This window comes from Lemur catta, chromosome 11 (genome assembly GCF_020740605.2).
Source record: "Lemur catta isolate mLemCat1 chromosome 11, mLemCat1.pri, whole genome shotgun sequence".
Lineage (NCBI taxonomy): Eukaryota > Metazoa > Chordata > Mammalia > Primates > Lemuridae > Lemur > Lemur catta.
This window is the reverse complement of record NC_059138.1, coordinates 60,202,051-60,220,572: the sequence shown is the minus strand read 5'-3', so window position 1 is coordinate 60,220,572 and position 18,522 is coordinate 60,202,051. Positions and strand designations below refer to the sequence as shown.

Genomic DNA, 18,522 nt, shown 5'->3' with positions numbered 1-18,522 from the left:
ATTAAGCTCTACATTTATAAGAGGTGAAATTTTATGGATGAAAAGTAGATTCCAATAGAGGGTTTTTTTTAAAAAAAGAAAGTGATATTTGCTATTTATCAAAGGAAGCAGGTTTTTTGAACTGACTTACTTTGTACTCCACTAGCTAAATGAAAGAAAGGGCAACTAGACAACCAGCTTCCATTCTGAGAGATTTAAACAAGAAAAAAAATCACATTCTAACAAGTACAGGGTGCTACTGAGAGTATGTTTTTACACAAGAGCTTGTCACCAAATGTAAACAAATAGGTTGGCATGGACTTGGGAACTTGGAATATCATACAATCTTTGAATATCACAGCTAGTGTGTTAGGCCTCAGAGATGATATAGTCTAAGGTACTCTCCTAAAATAAGAAAATGGAGATCCACAGAGATTAACTGACTTGCTTAAAATTACAAAATTGGTTAAGTGACAAGTTTGAACTAGTTGAGAGCTCCTATCTTTCAGTGCAATAAACAACTATTACAAAAATAAAGAATCATCAGTTAATCAAAAACCATTGTTACCTATTATTTTTGCTTATAACAGTATATACTATTTATAAATTTGTACTTAATAATTTAAAAACTCTTTAAATTTTTAAAAATAAAGCCAATCAGGAAATAAAGAAATAGCTCTGCCAGAAGAGATTATAAACTATTTCAATTGTATAAATTTGCAAATGTGTACAGATATAGCAGTGCATCAGTAAACTAACAAGCATTTATTCTGAATTATTAGGTCATAAAATATAAAATGTCTGATTTCAAATCAAAAGTGTAGTTTATTATACTTCAAACAAGCAGCAGTACAATTAATCAAAGTATTCACCTAAGCTTGACATAGTTTTGCCACTTAACTGTAGCTTGTTTATGCCAGCAGCTAAGAAGCCTGGAGAGAGAGTAGCCAAAGGCATTTTCTACAGCTTTTTGAGAATTGAGTATTTTTCCTTGCAAGAAGTGGTCCAGAGCCTGGAAGAAGTGGTAGTCAGTTGGTGCAAAGTCTGGTGAACATGGTGGATGACAGACATTTTCCAAGTCCACCGTCTGTAGTTTGAGCAGTGTTCTTTGTGTGACATGTGGTCTTGCAAGAGGATTGGGCTGTCTCTATTGATCAATCTTGGCTGCTTAATCACAAGCATCCTCATCATTTCATCCAACTGGTTGCAGTAGACATTCACTATAATCGATTGACCAGGTTTCATGAAGCTGTAGTGGATAATACCAGCGTTGGACCACCAAACAGACACCATTAGCTTTTTTGATAAATATTTGGTTTTGGACTGTGTTTTGGCACTTCATCTTTATCCAACCATGTGCCAAACACTTGCAATTGTCAAAAAAAATCTGTTTTGCCTCACATGTAACATCACATAGAAATGGTTCACCTTTATGTTGTGACAGCAAAGAAAGGCAAGCTTCAAGATGATTTCTCTTCTGATGCTCATTTAATTCATGAGGAATCCATCTATCCAGGTTCTTTACCTTGCCCTTTTGTTTCGAATGGTCCAATATTGTCAGAATAATAACATCAAACCTTGCTGCTAATTCACATATCGGTTGAGATGGATTCGCTTCCTCTACAGTTTTCAGCTCATCATTATCCACATCTTGGTCTCAAGTCGCCAATGGGGCTCATTTTCAAGATTAAAATCACCAGAATGGAACTGCTCAAACCATGGACGTACTGTGCGTTCATTAGCCATATCCTTCCCAAACACTTCGTTGATATTTCGAGCTGTCTGTGCTGCACTGGTTCCACAACAGAACTCATATTCAAAAATAACATAAATTTTTGAATTGTCCATGGTTTTAGAAAAATTTCTCTTAAAAAAACTTTGAAAGATGATCACAAGTGCATTTGAAAGAATGAGAATGTACCTTCGCAATAAAAATAAAACAAGAAGTGTCAAGGTGAAATGTCAGAGATAGCAACTGTCTAACTTAGTACTTAAGGAAATCAGACATTTCATACAGATTAATAATAACCTGTAACTGCCTAAACCATATTGTATTAGACTGTAAGAGCCCTCAGGAATAAATGGAAGGCCCAGACCCTATATTCACCTAGTGGGAAAAATAAAAATAATTCACAGACAATGACAACACAATTTAGAAGCAAATGGATGACAGCATGACGTGGGATTTTATGAGGGTTCCAAGTGCAATCAATGCAAGAAGATCAATATCGGGTCATATAAGTCAGAAAGAATACATTAAAGAAGTAAACACTGATATAGTCTTAGAAGGAAAAGGAAAATATGCTCCAATACATTATAGAAATCAGAAAAGTCTTAAGCAAGTAGTTATAACGTACATTCAAAAGACCAGCATGATTTAAAAAAAAAAATATGATGGTGGTGACACACAGGAAAGAAGCATCTGACAACCTAGATGAAACGAATAAATTCCTTGAAAAACACAGCTTATCAAAACTGACACAAAATGAAAGAAAAAAATCTCAATAAATCTATTTTAAAAATTGAATTCATTATCAAAAACCTTCCCACAATAAAAACTCCAGGTCCAAATGGTTTCGTTGGAAAATTCTACCAAAATTTAATGAAGACACAATATCTTAAACAAATGCTTTAAAAACAAAAAAGAGGGGAACACTTTCCAACTCCATTCAGAAGGCCAGTATTAACTAATAAACAAGACCTGATAAAGACTACAAAAAAAGAAATTAACAGAAAAATACGTTTCATGAATAGAGAAACACTTATCAAATACTAGCAAAACCTTATCAAAATACTAGCAAATAAAATCCAAAAATAAAGAGGCAATACATCATGACCAGAAGAGGTTATCCCAGGTTTGCAAGGTTGATTCAACTTTTGAGGCCTCCCTGGCTAAGGGGTTGGGGAGGGGGGATGCTCAGCAGAAAGACTATTCATGTATCTGTGCCAAGACCTCCTCCTTATTGAGGACACTTAAGGACACTTTTCTCCACTCTGATTCAGTACCTTTCTATTTCCTAGCTGTAGACCCTCCCACCCCCCACCAGCCCCTAGGTCCATAAAACAGCAGGAGGCTTTTGTTTGGGGCTCAAACTGCAGTGAGACTAAATCCCTCCTCTGAGTACAAAGGGGAGCAGTTAATATCTGCACTGATCTACGTGACCCTTACCCAGTGCTGTTCAGAGGGGAAAAATGTAATATTCAGGAGGTAGCAAGCTTTCCTGTCTATCCTCTTGCTTATACTACTGCAATAATAAAAGAAAGGTTTGTTACTTTCAATTTGGCTTGTTATCCTAATTTATTATCTGGCAGATCTCAACTCTAACATAAACAGAAAATATTAAAAATATCCCATACAATAATATAAAAAAAAATACTCAGAAATTCATGTAATAATAGATACATAAGACTTCTACATTGAAAACTACAACATCAATGAGAAAAAATAAAAATTATCTAAATATTTGAATAAACGGAGAGACACACCAAGTTCATGGATTGAAAGACTAAATACTGTTAAAATTTTAATGCTTCCAATACTGTTAAAATTTTAATGGCTTTTTTTTTTTTTTTGGTCTTTTTAAAAACGGTTGTGGCAAAATATACATAAAATTCACCATTTTAACTAAATAGGTCTGTGGCATTAAGTACATTCACTATTGGGCAACCATCACCATCGTCCATCTCCATAACTTTTTCATCTTCCCCAGCTGAAACTCTATACCCATTAACATTAACTCCTCATTCCCCTCTCCCCCAGCAACTACCATTTTTACTTTGTCTTATCAATTTGACTACTCTAGGAAACTCATACAACTGGAATCATAAGAAATTTGTCCTTGATTGTCTTATTTCACTTAGGCCCCAAGGTTCATCTGTTACAGCCTGTGTCAAAATTATCTTCCTTTTTAAGGCTGAATAGTACTCTAATGTATGCATGCTATGGTTTGAATGTTTGTCACCTTCAAACTTCATGTTGAAATTTGATCCTCAATGTTGGAGGACCTAATGGAAGGTGTTCAGGTCATGCAGACAGATCCTTCATGATGAGATTAATGCCCTCCTTTGGGGGTGAGTTCTGTATTAGTGCCCTGGAGAGCTGGTTGTTAAAAAGATCCTGGGACCTCTCCTCTCTCTTGCTTCCTCTCTCACCATGTGATCCCTATCAAACCCTGGCTTCCCTTCACCTTCCACTATGAGTGGAAGGAGCCTAAGGCCCTTCTAGATGCAGATGCCCATGGCGAATAATGCTGCTATGAACACAGGTGTACAAATCTTTTTTTAAGTACTTGCTTTCAATTCTTTTGAGTGTGTAGCCAGACATGGTATTGGTAGGTCAAATAGTAATTCTGTATTTATTTTTTGAGGAACTGTGATACTGTTTTCTACAACAGCTGTACAATTTTACATTCCCGCCAGCAATATACAAGGGTTCCAGTTTCTCCACATCCTTGCTAACACTTGTTATTTTCTTTTTTTTTCAATGACAGCTACCCTAATAGGTATAAGGTAGTAGTATCTCACTGTGGTTTTGATTTGCATTTCCCTAATGATTAGTGATACTGAATATCTTTTAATGTGCTTACTTGGCTATTTGTATATCTTCTTTGGAGAAAAAATTTTTCAAGCTCTTTAACCATTTTTAATGGGGTTGTTTGTTTTCTTGTTGTTGAGTTACAGAAGTTCCTTATATATATTTTCAATGGCAATCTCTTATTAGATATATGATTTGCAAATATTTTCACCCATTCTATGGATTGTCTTTTTATTCTGTTGACAGTATCCTTTGATATACGAAAGTTCTTAATTTTGAATGAAGTTCAACTAACTTAATTTTTTGATGCTGTTGTTACCTGTGCTTTTGGTGTTATATCAGGCTTTTTTTTTTAATGAAAATGGACAAGCCATTACTAACATTTATATGAAAATGCAAAGGATCTGGAATAACGAAACAGGTTACTATAAGGCCTCAGTAATCAAGACAGTTGGTACTGGCATAGGAATAATTACCTAGGTCAATGGAATATAATACAAAGTCTAGAAACAGACCTACAACAAAAAAGTCAATTGATATTTAACAGTGGCACTAAGGCAATCTAATGTGGAAAGGCAAGTATTTTCAACCAATGATACTAAAAAACTGGAAATCCACAGGAGATAGATAATAAAACTTTCTCAACTCTACAAGAAACCAAATACAAAAATTAATTTCAGATAGCTCACATATCTCAATATATAAGCTAAAATTACAAAGCTTCTCGAAGAAAACAAAGTAGATAATCTTCGTGACTTGGCCCTAAGCGAAGAATTATTAGATAGGAAATGAAAGCAATAACTATACAACAAAAAGTTGCTACACTGGACTTCAGCAAGATTAGCATCTTCTGCTTTTTAAGTGACACCATTAAGTAAATAAATAGGCAAGCCACAGATAAGGAGAATATGTTTGCAAAACATATATTCGAATAAGGACTCAGATCCAAAATAAAAAAAAGTCCTACCATTCAATACTAAACAACTTAATTTTTTTTTTAAAGGCAAAGAATTAATTCACAAAGGAAGATACACAAACAGCCAGTGAGCACATGAAAATGTGCCCAACGTCATTACTTATCAGGGTAATACAAATAAAACCCAACGTGGGATTCCCCTACACTCTACTAAAATGGCTAAAATCAAATAAAGGCTAAAAATGGCATTTATATAAAATTCTAGAAGACACAAAACTAAGCTATGGTGAAAAAACTAGGAAAGTGATTGCCTCAAAGGCAAGTCTTGCTCCAAAGGCAAGTCTTTGGAGCCATGAAAATGTTTTATATCTTGAAAGAAATTGGATGAAATGAGGGGATACACTTTGCCATACTTAACAGAAAGAAATATTAGAAATCCAAACTCTGATCTGGGCACAGTGGCTCATGCCTGTAATATCAGCACTTTGGGAGGCTGAGGCAGGAGGATCAGTTGAGGCCAAGAGTTTGAGACCAGCCTGGGCAACATAATGAAACCCCATCTCTATAAAAAATAAAAAAATAAGTCAGATGTGGTGGGGTACACCTATAGTCCTAGCTTCTTGGTGGGCTGAGGCAGGAGGACTGCTTGAGGACAGGAGTTTTAGGCTGCAGTGAGCTATGATCAGGCCACTGCAATCCAACCTGGCTATAGAGCTAGACCCTGTCTCTAAAAATAGTAATAATAATAATAATAAAATAAAGCCTAGCTCTGGAGACAATCCTTTAAAAACAATAACTGCATAATACTAATCAATGACTTAGGAATACAAAAGAAAGAAAACAAAGAAGCCCAAAAACCTATCCTGGAAATTGTTGGTAGAGGTAAAGACCAGAAACAGAAGTTTATCCAAAACTGTCCTTGTGCAAGAAATGTCTGGCTTTAACGGACTTAAAATTTATTAGAAGACACATATCATTTTAAGGACTGATATTTGATTCTTAGTTTTATTTGTAAGTATCCAAATAATATACATTTGCATCATCACTTCACAATCATGATATTTCTACATGAATATGCAAATTTTATTACCATTAAGAGCGATTACTGTATGATAAACTGTACAAGAAACAATAATCTAGCAAGTCTATAATCAAATTAAAGTAACTAAATCTATTTTAAGAAATTTATCAAACACAATCCTAACTGTTCTTAAGAGATAAAACTAGGTTTCATTTTTATTAAAATAATTTAAAATAATCCATTTTGAGAAAATAGTAACTAAATTTATAACCAATTTTAGCTTTACTCTCAGTCTAATCAAATCTCAGGGGAAAAAAACCTTCTATTGTGACCCATGCAGTCTACAAGCCTCTGTATTAGCTAGAACAGAAAAGTTAATTAAAAATAAAAAATCAGAATAAGAGACTAATATTTGAAATAAAAATATAATATATATGAATTCTTGCTGGTGACCCTAACAATTTATGATAAAATCAAATTATGTTTGGAGGGGGGAAGCAGTCACAAGCCAGGTGTTTAAAATGTGAAATAAATAAAAATGCCAACAACATTGTTTAGAGACCAAACTGACATCTTAACCTTGCAACCAAAATGGTTCAAAACCTATATAATTTGCTATATACTCAAATAAGGAGGAGAATCTAGCAAACATTAACAGTGAAGAATAAGCTATAAAAGTGAAATAGCTTCACAGATCATTCCCTACCACCAGTGCTTCTGAATAATGGCCACAATACAAAATAAAATGAAAGATGCTATTTAAGAGGACTCATGGATTCTAGGGTTCTTAATTTTTGGAAACCTTTTTCCTTTCTCTCCTCTCTTTCATTAAGTAACAGAATGTGTCACATTTGGTTTACATAGTTAAGATAAAATTTGAGTTTTATAAATTTGGTCTTATTCCTAATTTGATAGTTTGATAAAGACTCAAGGAGAAGAAAGGCCCACCTCCCTCTCCAATATGTTCAAGGAATCACTTCACTTTTATTTTACATAGATGCATCAACTAATTGCTCATCTGTGGTGCCTATTTCCTTACTTATACACAGGAAAAAAAAAAAAGCCATCCACTAATGAGATAAAATCAATCCTCCTTTATTAAGTTTTTTAAACATCTTCATCAAATACCTACATTTAGTGACTCAATTTGTTCTAGGATTAAATTATAAAAGTTTATTATTTCAGCAAAAGAATAATCAGTCATTACTTATGTGAAGTTCATTTACCAGGCATTTATCATTTATTTATCAAGGCATTATTGAGTATTAAATGTACCAGAAACTGTGGAAAACAAAAATAAATAAGGTATCACTAAATGGGTCCATAACCACCACCAATACAAAACACCTATCATAAACACATAAATGCCTAAAAAGACATCACAATTCCAAGGCAGAGTTTTAACTTGGCCTTCACCATTTAAAGTGCATTAAGTAACCAAAAGAAATATATTTTTGGTTGGGAAATTCTCAGGTAATTTCTAATTAAATTTTAAAAGTAGTTGATAAAAAGCAAACACTTTAAAAAAAAATTGCCTAAGATGCTGTAAACCTTCAGTCTAATCATTTTAAAGAACATGTAACAACAAATTCAAGTTTATTTTTGTCCCCTATATTCTAGAAATAATTATGTACAAAAACAGGCTATGCACATTTTTTGAGAGGTAAAATAAGTATTTATCATTACTGGAAACATATTACCAATTGTGATCCTTATTTCAATGCACATATACATGTATCTTTCATTACTAAATAATACCACTGTTCTAATATTTTATATAGGAAGAACTTTACTATCACACAGCAATTATTCACAACCTATCTAATGAAGCACAGTATGATTATGATCATGTACAATAGAAGAGAAAACTGAGGCACAGAAATGCTATAATTATTTGCCAAAGAATTGAGAAAAACTTATAGTCTAAGCAGAAAATTAAAGTTGGAACTAATTATACTTTACTGATAAATTGCATGCAATTTCCTAAGGATATATTTTAAAATGTGTAAATTCACATACAATAATATACAAATAACTGAAAAAGCAAAGGAAAATAATTTGAAAGGAATTTTCTATATAGCCTGAATTACATAGAGAAGTGTGGTTTCAAAATAGAAGCTGCTAAGGAGCAGATTCTACTGAGTTATGTACATTCAAAGGAACTTGAGAAAATAAAGACAGTTTATTCAATAAAAGATTATTAATTATGACTTGAGAAGTTTAATTTCATAAAAGAACCTAATAATACACAATCAGTATAATGTATCTCTGAGCAAGCACTGAAATATATCTTTAGAGAAAATAAAAACCTTATTTAAAATATCTTAAAATTAAAGTTAAAAAAACAGCATGTATACATAATATTTAAGATGTAACGTAATCATAAAAGTGTGGACTTTGGGGGATGATTTTCAAATAATAGTGGTGCCAATTCCAAAACAAATGAGATGTCAGGGAAAATGGTAGATATTAGCTTATAAGATTACTTTTATTAAACATAATGAAATTCTATATAAAATAAAATTCTTCTTTATCCCAAGAACAATAGTGTTTAAATAATGATTTTTTTTAAAGAAAGATCATATTATAACCATAAAACATTTTCTGGTATTGCTTTATATCCATCTTGTCTTGTTTTCAAAAATATTAATATATAATATTTATAAAACATTTAATTTACTCTTGATTACCTCTTTAAAACCTTTGCAGAAAATCTATGATGTTATCTTCTTAACAAGGCCAAACCAAGGAAGGGGACTTTGTATTTCCATCATTTCTAGAGTAATAAAAATATCTTTACCTTCTAGAAGACTTTCACAAAATTCCAGACACTGGCATGTTGTAATAATGCAATTAGAAATAAAAATTTTATAACAGAAACTAACAAAATTAATAACAGAAATACAGCATTCAAAAATCTTATCAAGATTAGAAGAAAGATGATATCTATTTTTTTTAAATGACTAAAATATGATGGATTGGAAATATTCCATTATACGGTCATTTTTGAAATAAAAATTACATTCATTTCCTAGGTTCTTTGTTTCAAATGTATGACAAAAACAAAACAAACCAAAAAAATCTCATAAAGTGTGTAGGTCCTATAGCAAAAACACTTGAATCAATCATGTATCTCAAAAAAATTAATAGGAGGGTAAATATTCACATAGGTTCAAATAGTTAAAAAGAATATCACTAGCTCAATAGTTTTTAACTATTGTTTCAAATTCATGGTGGTGCTCAACTTCACTCCCAACCCTAAGGGAATTTTCCTGAATTGAATTTTTATTCATTATGTAAGATTATTATGGTTTTTCTTTTCTTTTCTTTTTGTTTTATGTACTTCATATTATGCTTATGCCGATTTCATTTTTGACATACTTCAAAAAATTATACTGTGGTCAGAATTATTCATGTATATCTCCAGAACTTGGAACTCTTTATCTTAAATTTAAATGAACTTAAACTTCAGGATAGCTCCCAGGACATTCTACATGAACTAGCTTAAAAATCACTGGCCAAATGTTACAGACTTTCTTAACTTTGTTGAAGCACTTTGTATTTCTTCACTGGAATTTTCACTTTCACCTTATCTGTCTCAGTGGTAGCATAAAAAAATTCATAAAATTTAAAAATGCATGCCTTTATTTAAGGAATTAAGACAAACAAATTATCTTCTTAATGACTGAAATAAATTACATCATTTTAGAAGTAAATATTTAAAATCATATAACAATACTATTTGTTTTATCAGTGTAAGTTTATTCTTTTTGAAATGTTTAATTTCTGCATCCTCAGTTAATTTAACAGAGCTTTACCAAAAGACATTTTTTGAAAGAAATCAGAAAGTGTTCCTTTACCATACTATAAGAACCTTTGTGTCACTATCCTTTGAAAGACTGATCCCTCTTTTAAATGAGCTCTCCTTTTGTTCACCCACTCACTCCCCCACCTCACTCAGGGCTTTGAGCAATCTTTCCATTTCCACAAAAGAAGTAAATGGCTAAAATTGGCAGTCTCTGGACCCTGTGCAGCATCAGCTGAGATTCCTGATTAACACTGTGTTTGATAAAAACAAAAAAAATTATCAAAACAAAACAAAGAAAGAAAGAAGACAAAACAAAAATCAAAAATCTACCTAGGCCATCTTTTCACCTTTCTTTATTTCATAAGAAAGAAGCATTTAACACATTTGTTTCAATAAGCAATAAAGAAATGCTAATGCAGTTCTTGTTAATAAAAAGTCTGTCTTATCATTATTGCTAATAAACTTCAACTTTAATGATATGCTAACAGAGAATAGTAACTTTATTGTTTTATGACATAAAACATAATCTTAATACAAAGTGTTTAGATCAAATTATTTTATATACAGAGCACTGTCAACTTCTCTTGTCAAGAGAAAAATAATTCTTGGTGTTCAAAATGCAGATTATCACTTTGTTTTTAAACATCTAAATCCAGAGTATAACCATGTGTGGCAGGTTAATAAGTGCATGAAATCTGTACTGTTTCCACTAAATAAAATTTTAAGAAAAGCCCTATGCTGTAATTTTTTTTTTTTTTCATTTTATCTGCGATGAGAAAATGACAAACATGGAACTTTAATCCCCTAAAGACTGGGTCTTAGCAGCCAACTTACCTGACAAGATTTTCATTGTCTCCAGTTCCCTTGCAAGTTGCACATTCAGTTCTTAAATCTTCAGCCTTGGGCTTCTTTTGTAACACAGATTGCCTTTGTCTTCTTTCTCTAGGAACTCTCTCCTGACATACAGGGAGGACAAAATAAAACATAATAAAACAAAATCAGGATGTAAGGAAAAAGAAGTAATTTTAAGCAAGAAAGTTTCTCAAAGTTTAGACTGTGTAAAAAGTGCTTAACTTATTCCAACCTCATGTTTTTCTTCCTCAGGAATGAAGCTTCGTTTTCGTCCTCGGGTTCTCTAAAAAAAAAAAAAAAAAAAAAAATCCATACAAATATCTAATGTTTAATTAATGATAAAAATAATTTTTCTCTGTTAAACATTACTACTTATGTTAGGTATTTGGAAAATTAGTGTTTCTAGTTAAAGCTCTATTGGACCACTGCATTTTATTACAATTTATGTCACAGGAAATAAAACCATAAATAACACAGTGCTTTATGTTTAAATAAACATAAATTCTCTAAAATTATTTTGAAGGATTTTCTCAATACTTCATAATTGTCACATAATTATAACTTACTTAGAGCATTTAAATTTTCATAACTTATCATATATGACTTCTATAGCTTAAATGCTAAACCTAGGGTCATACTACATCTATTGTTTGCCCACATGTGTACACATGCATATGTCCGTATGATGTAAAGAAACAATTCTTAAGCAGCCAAGAAAAAAGTGGAAGGAACAGGTGTCACACATCTCAAAATTCTAATTAAAATAAAATTAATTAAAACATAACAAAGTTAATTAAAACATGATACAAAATGCCTTATTTTAAACTAATACAGTTAAAATTTACATCTTATATTTCAGGACATACTTACCATTTGAAAGAACACATTCAAATGTTTAAACGTAATGTAGGCAATAGTATTTGCAGCTAATACATTGGAAATCTCTACCCCCATAGCAGTCTCTGTAGATTTATAATCCCCATATGCAGACCACAGCTCTTTTAGAGACTAGAAGAGAGCAGGCACCGCTCCCACAAATTGCTTTGACAGTTAAAATCAAGGAACATTCCCAAATTAGAGTACTAAGTATCAAATAATTCTAAACAGAATTACATTATAATATAAATACATTAATGTTTTCTTAAATTACTGTCATTTCAATTCTTCACAATACCAAGTCCATTGTTATTTAATACCATGGCTATCTGCATACTAATTAAACCACCCTAGAGAACCAAGAGGCAACTAAATTTGTCATTCAAAAAAGTAAATTTACAGACTATGTATTCTTTTACATTTGTATTACCAATCAATGTTTTAATTACATTATGGAAGTAATTAGGGGGAAAAAAGGAGGAGTGTATATGGGAAAGATCTTTAAATGCAGACCCTACATCTACTATTCTTATGTCCAAAGAACAATACTGAGCTTTGCTCCTCATATTAATCATGGCCTACAAGCACTGGCGTCTCCAGGTGCCTGTTAGAAACACAGAATCTCAAGCTAACTCCAACATACTGAATTAGATTCTATCTTTTAAGGAGAATCCCAAGTCAACACACATTATGTTTAAGAACACCAGTGTAAGAAGAGTCTTTAATATCAACAACACTTACTCAAGTTCTAACTGAAACCTCATGGCTAGCACTTTCTATATTCAACTCTTTTCCTTCTGTGACACTCTTGCCCTTTAATGCATCAATTTCTGTTCCCTGACACATTCATCCCAAAATTGGTATAGACCCTATCATATTCATCTTTCCAATTAAACTTAATACAATGCTTATCATATAAAGACTCAATATATTTTTTAATAAAATAAGTGGTTAGATTAAAACAAATAAATGATTATACTACAAAATACAAATGATAAAAGATATGAAAAAATTTTTAATTATTTTTCTTTTATCTGCTAATCTATTATCAATTTGCATAATTTATATATACCAGGCATTTCAATAAGGTGTTCAGAATTAGTAACCAATATCAAGGGAAAAATATTCAAATTACTCATTTTAGTTCTATGAACTTCTAAAGGGAATGTTCAAAAAGGCCTTCATACATTTCCACATTTCTCTTCATTCAACCCATCTTTTAGGTAATGAAGTAGGAAATGTATCATCTAGTTTTGAATTAATCTTTCAAGCATATATGTTAATGTTTATGTTTTCAATTACTTCAAAGATATTTAATTATTTACTATTTTTAAATCTTCAAACATCTGGTGTGATTCCATCAATTAGAACTCTTTTCATACCCAGATTGCAATTAGTATCATATGGCATAATGCCAATTTGTGATTCCATCACATAATGGTATATAACTACATTTCTCTATATATTTATAAATTCCTTCTTATATAACTATATATATTTTATAGAGTGTTATTTTTGAAATGAACAGGTATTTGCAATTATCTAAAACAGGCACTTCAAATCAAGTGCATTTATTACCAAATGGTAGTCATTGATTTATCTGTGTGATAATTTTAAATAACAAACAATAGCAACAAGAACAATTTTCAGCTACAAAACAAAGTTTTTATAAGACTATGAAATATCACCTTAGAGCTCTGAAAAAGCAGTCTGGAGAAATGACTTGCTGATGTCACATAGCTGGTAAGTGTCAGAAGTAAACCTTAAACCCAGGTATCTCAACTCTCAATTCAGTGACTTTTCTTGAATTTCAAATCCAACACTAATAATTTAATCCAAAATGGAAATGAGGAAAATCACAAGAAAGCAAATCTCTTACTCCACTTGAATACTTAACTGTAACATCATGATGCCCGATGAAGATTTCTTACATTTCAAAAGGAGTTAGAGAATTTTATCATATCTAATGAAGAGGAAATTCAAATTGGCACTATATTCTACCTAATTAGATATCTCCATATAGTACAATGACTAACAATCTATTACCAAAGTAATTTATAACATGCTTCTTTAGCATTTATCACATTACTCATATTTCCAATCAAAAAAATAAAAGACGATTTAATCCAAACACAACTATTCAAAATAGTATTCAAGAAAATGTAGAGAGCTATGGGTTTTTTCTATTGTTCATGACGTGATAGCAACTATTAACCATGAAAACTCATAACTGCCTAAGGTTACAATGAAGTGTCTTAAACGTGGCTTTCTTGAATTAATCAGAAAATGTAAGGGGAGTTTAAAAGAGGTCAAAATGGTAAAAAAAAAAAAGCAAAAAGAAAGAAAAAACAAAACAAATTTGGCTCATCTAACAAATTTCAATTTTCAAAGAGCTTGCCTCATCTCAAATAAATAGAAGTATTCAAAATTGAGTGGTCATTTCACAATATATGTTGACGCTGACACAAACTACCTCAGAAGCAAAATAAATAAAGCAGCAGGGAGAAAGCAGTATGTGGAAGAAGGAAGAATTTTACTTCACAAATATGTGTTGTAGAATTTAACACAGATAATATTATCTGCAAATTCCAAATGAATAATCACTTAGGAGTTCAATTCTAAATTTGCTTCATTTTGAAAGTTATTATTAAGCTACTAAAAGTAAATGAAAGTATGAAACTCACTCCAAATCTTGACACATTCCATTTTTAAAATTTTTTTAAGAACTTAATTTGTTTAGGGAACAACGATAATCTAATCTGCTTAAATCACCTGGTTCTTAATCTATGTATAATAAATTTACTTAAAAAAAGGTGATAAAAACATACATAGAAGACATTGGCATTGTATTAGAGATAATGTGTCTAAATTGAAAAAGAATAAAATTATTTTAGTTACTAGGCATCAATTGTAATAGTATATTCATCTGAATCAAATAATTAAATATTTTTATAACTTCTGATTTGTACTAGAAAACATGTAACAAATTTTAATTAATGCTTTAGAGCTGAGGTTATTTTAGTCTACAATTAAGTCAAATGCATGATGATCTTCCCAAGGTTAGAATGATTCATTTAGCAAAAAGCTAAAACACAGTGAGTGCCTTAATCTCTTTGATATCACTAAACTAAGCTTTACTTGTGAATTGTTTTCTCTAAATTTAACACATTTCTGATGACAAATCAACATTTATACTAATAACAATTAATAAGTCATATATAAGTTAGATGAATCATAAGGAATGTTCCCCTCTGTGATTTATATTTTAAAAGAGAATAAGCTTATTCCATGAGTAAAATTCCCAATGCAATGTTAATTAGGACAATTAAGTCAAATCTCGAAAAACACTGTTAAGCTAAATAGTGTCAGTTTTATGCTGGGGAATAAATGCCAGTAGCTTTCTGGCAGTTGTTCAAAAATGCTTCAACATAACGTTTATTCAATTATGAAACTATATTGAAAACAAATCATAAATTAAGGTTCATAAAATATTCAAAGAAAAATGGTATATATACATATGAAAACAAGGTGTAAAAAAGTGCCATCTGTTTCTGTTGGCTATCAACAAACAACAGATGGAATGGTGATCACCAAGAATGAGTGTTTCCCTTCTGGTCAATTGGCTGTAGAGTTTATTTTTATCTAATTTAATTTATATTAACAGGGTTATGAATATAGGTGGAAAAATAAAATCATGGCCAATTTGGCTTAACTACTATAAATTAAAATACAGGTCTAAAGATATATAATAAAATATATATTCTACATGATATGTAAGTGCTGCTATAAAAAGCTTCTCACAGGTAATGGTATATACAAAATAAGTAAATTTGAAGCTCCACCTATTCCTCATTCTTCTTATTTCATAGTCCTAGAAAAAAATAAAAATGATGGATTTCCAAGAGGCAAAAAGCAAAACAGGAGCGTTTGGGTTATGCATAAGATTACTTGAGTTAAGGATTCCCACAGTGACCAAAGTGAATTAAGTGTGTTCTAGTTCACCATAGAAATTGTTTGCCAGGGTTTCTTCTAAGAATCTATGACAGAAAGAGGTTTTATAATCTGTTTAGTACTTCAGAGGTCACCTTGGGTTTGATAACAAATAACTCTGATATCTAAAGCCACCATAAACAACCTTCTTTCCCAGAACTGTAATAATTCAAACAGTTAGGATAAGGATAAGTAAAATAAGACATGGACACAATGCACAGTAACCTTTAGTGATTTCAATAGGACCGAATCCAAATGCTTCCACATTTTTTCCTAAACCAGCATCCAAAAATATATATGAGAAACATTTCATATATTCAGATTCTCAAGACTTAAGTCCTAACATTAAATAGCTACTTTGCATATGTGTAAAACTACTTAAAACATAAACGTAATAAAAGTAAACCCCAGAATATTTGATTATTTTTCAAATAAAGAGTGCCACTTGGAACAGGTTAGTGGCTCATTTTAAGTAAAATGAAAAACAGATTAAACATGTTTAAGTACCTTTCCAGAATAATGATCTAAAGGAAACAGTGCATCATAGAAAACGTGGTTTTCAGTCAAAGCTATGAAAAAGTACTTTGACTATTTATTGCATTTATTTTGCAAAAAAGGAAATATAGAATACACAACAAAAATTTATCAGTCAAGAAGAAAGAACTCAGAATTTCAAAGAGAATAGAAAATGATGCATGTGTGTAAAAGACTGCGGAAAGATAGGTCCCAGCAAGTCCTTTGGCACTTCTATAAAAGATGAAAAGTCACTAGACGACATGGACTGCAAAGAAAACAAAAAGAAAATCTGAAAGCTTTCAAGTTACATTAAAGTTATTAGAAAATATGCCCAAAAGTACAAATATCAATTTTAAAGTAACTTCAAAAGGGACATGGGTAAGCTAATTTATATTTTCTTCAAAAGTCATTTCCTTGCCTAAAAGAAAATGAAAAGTTTCCACATAAAAAATAATGCAGAGAAAATGTCTAAATAACAAAATAACAAGGTACTTAAACAGAAGTATCTCAGGCTGCCTTTACAGTAATTCTATAGTTTTGCTGATGAACTATGGTAAAATACACAAGGAGAACGGGACCAATTCCTCTGTGGTGAACAGGACAGCTCCTGTCCACCTGAAGTTCAGGTCCATGAGTCTACAGATATCAAAAATAAAAATACATGAATTAATTACCTATAGATATGGTAGGTACAGCTAAGGTGAAGTATAAAAATATATAAAAGTATAAAAAGTATAAAAGCCATGTGCTGCTCTTGTCTTTCAAAATCTCAACTACAATCCATTTATCAAAATTGTCCTTCAATGTAAGAGTGAGTCATAATTTTAATATCTATTAATGATATAAAACTCTACATTCACCCTAAAGATGGGTATAGGGAAAACACCTAACAAATTTTTTAAAAAAGTTAAAGAAACAAATTTAAGAGTGATGCTGACAACCCTCTGGTAGGAATCGGAAAAAAAGAGTTCAAGATAGGTAAGGAAGGGCAAGAGGATACAAGAAGCAAGGACGGCAGCAAAAGCATTACTAACATGAATAAATGTAAATCTAGTTGAGGTACCAGAGCTAAAGTGAAGGCAGAAGGTACCTGGGCACCTTGGCTGGGTAACTTTAAGAATAAAGATGGCTACTTTGCCTAGAAGTGTGATGAAGAACCCACAATATACTGAGATCACAGGAATTTGGATTTAATCACACTTGTTTCACAGACATCTTTAAAATAAAATCAAGGATTATTTCATATAACCCTCTTTCTCTACCCAATGCAGGAAACTCTTCAAAAAATATCACTGACAGTCATATAGCTTCAACTACTACAGAGAACAAGGAAGCGTGTTCTAATGTAAGACAGTTCTAATTGTTGGTTCCCATTTTACTGTCTGAACAAAGACTGACTTTATCCAAGTATTCATGTAACAGAACTTTTAAGTATTTAAAGATAAATAGCTAGGTCTTTAATATGTAAATTGTCTCTGTTCATTCATCTATTAAGCAAATAAACATACAAAAACAATCACAATTGTGATAAGGGCAGCAAAAAAAAATAGCGGTAAGGAAATAATCTTTCAATTATTTCTCAGAGTATCCTTTCTAGAACTTCATCATTCAGTTCGCCCTATGAACCATATATTAATACTACACTAGGTTTTACTCTTAATCTCATATGAACCAAAACTGGGGTATAACAGTAAGTGAGTGCTGAACCCCAGCACTTTTGGAGGCTGAGGCAGGAAGACTGCTTTAGGCCCAAGAGTTCAAGACCAGCCCAGGCAACATAGCAAGATCCCATCTGTACAAAAAAATAAGAAAATTTAGCTGAGCGAGGTAGTACACGCCTGTAGTCCCAGTTACTTGGGAGACTGAGGCTTCGGGAAGATCACGTGAGCCCAAGAGTTCAATGTTGCAGTGAGCTATGATTGCGCCACTGTACGCCAGCCTGGGTGAAAGAGTGACACCCTATTTTAAATGAAATGAAATGAAATACAATAAAAATAAAATGAAATACAGGAAAATAAATAAAACGAAAT

The 18,522-nt window shown here is 31.6% G+C and overlaps 1 protein-coding gene across 5 annotated transcripts in view; it reads right to left on the bottom strand.

Annotated features, from left to right (window-relative positions):
• PHF14 (PHD finger protein 14) overlaps window positions 1–18,522 on the bottom strand; it is a 159,263-nt gene that overhangs the window by 82,691 nt on the left and 58,050 nt on the right. For 3 of the 5 annotated variants that reach the window (XM_045565538.1, XM_045565534.1, XM_045565535.1), the window contains exons 15-16: window positions 11,343–11,393; window positions 11,093–11,214 (exon numbers count right to left, since the gene is read on the bottom strand). In XM_045565538.1, the coding sequence (XP_045421494.1) occupies window positions 11,093–11,214; window positions 11,343–11,393 (173 nt within the window). Of the gene's footprint in view, window positions 1–9,124; window positions 9,227–10,206; window positions 10,510–11,092; window positions 11,215–11,342; window positions 11,394–18,522 lie in introns of those variants that run through there. The other 2 variants (XM_045565537.1, XM_045565536.1) reach the window with 2 other exon arrangements.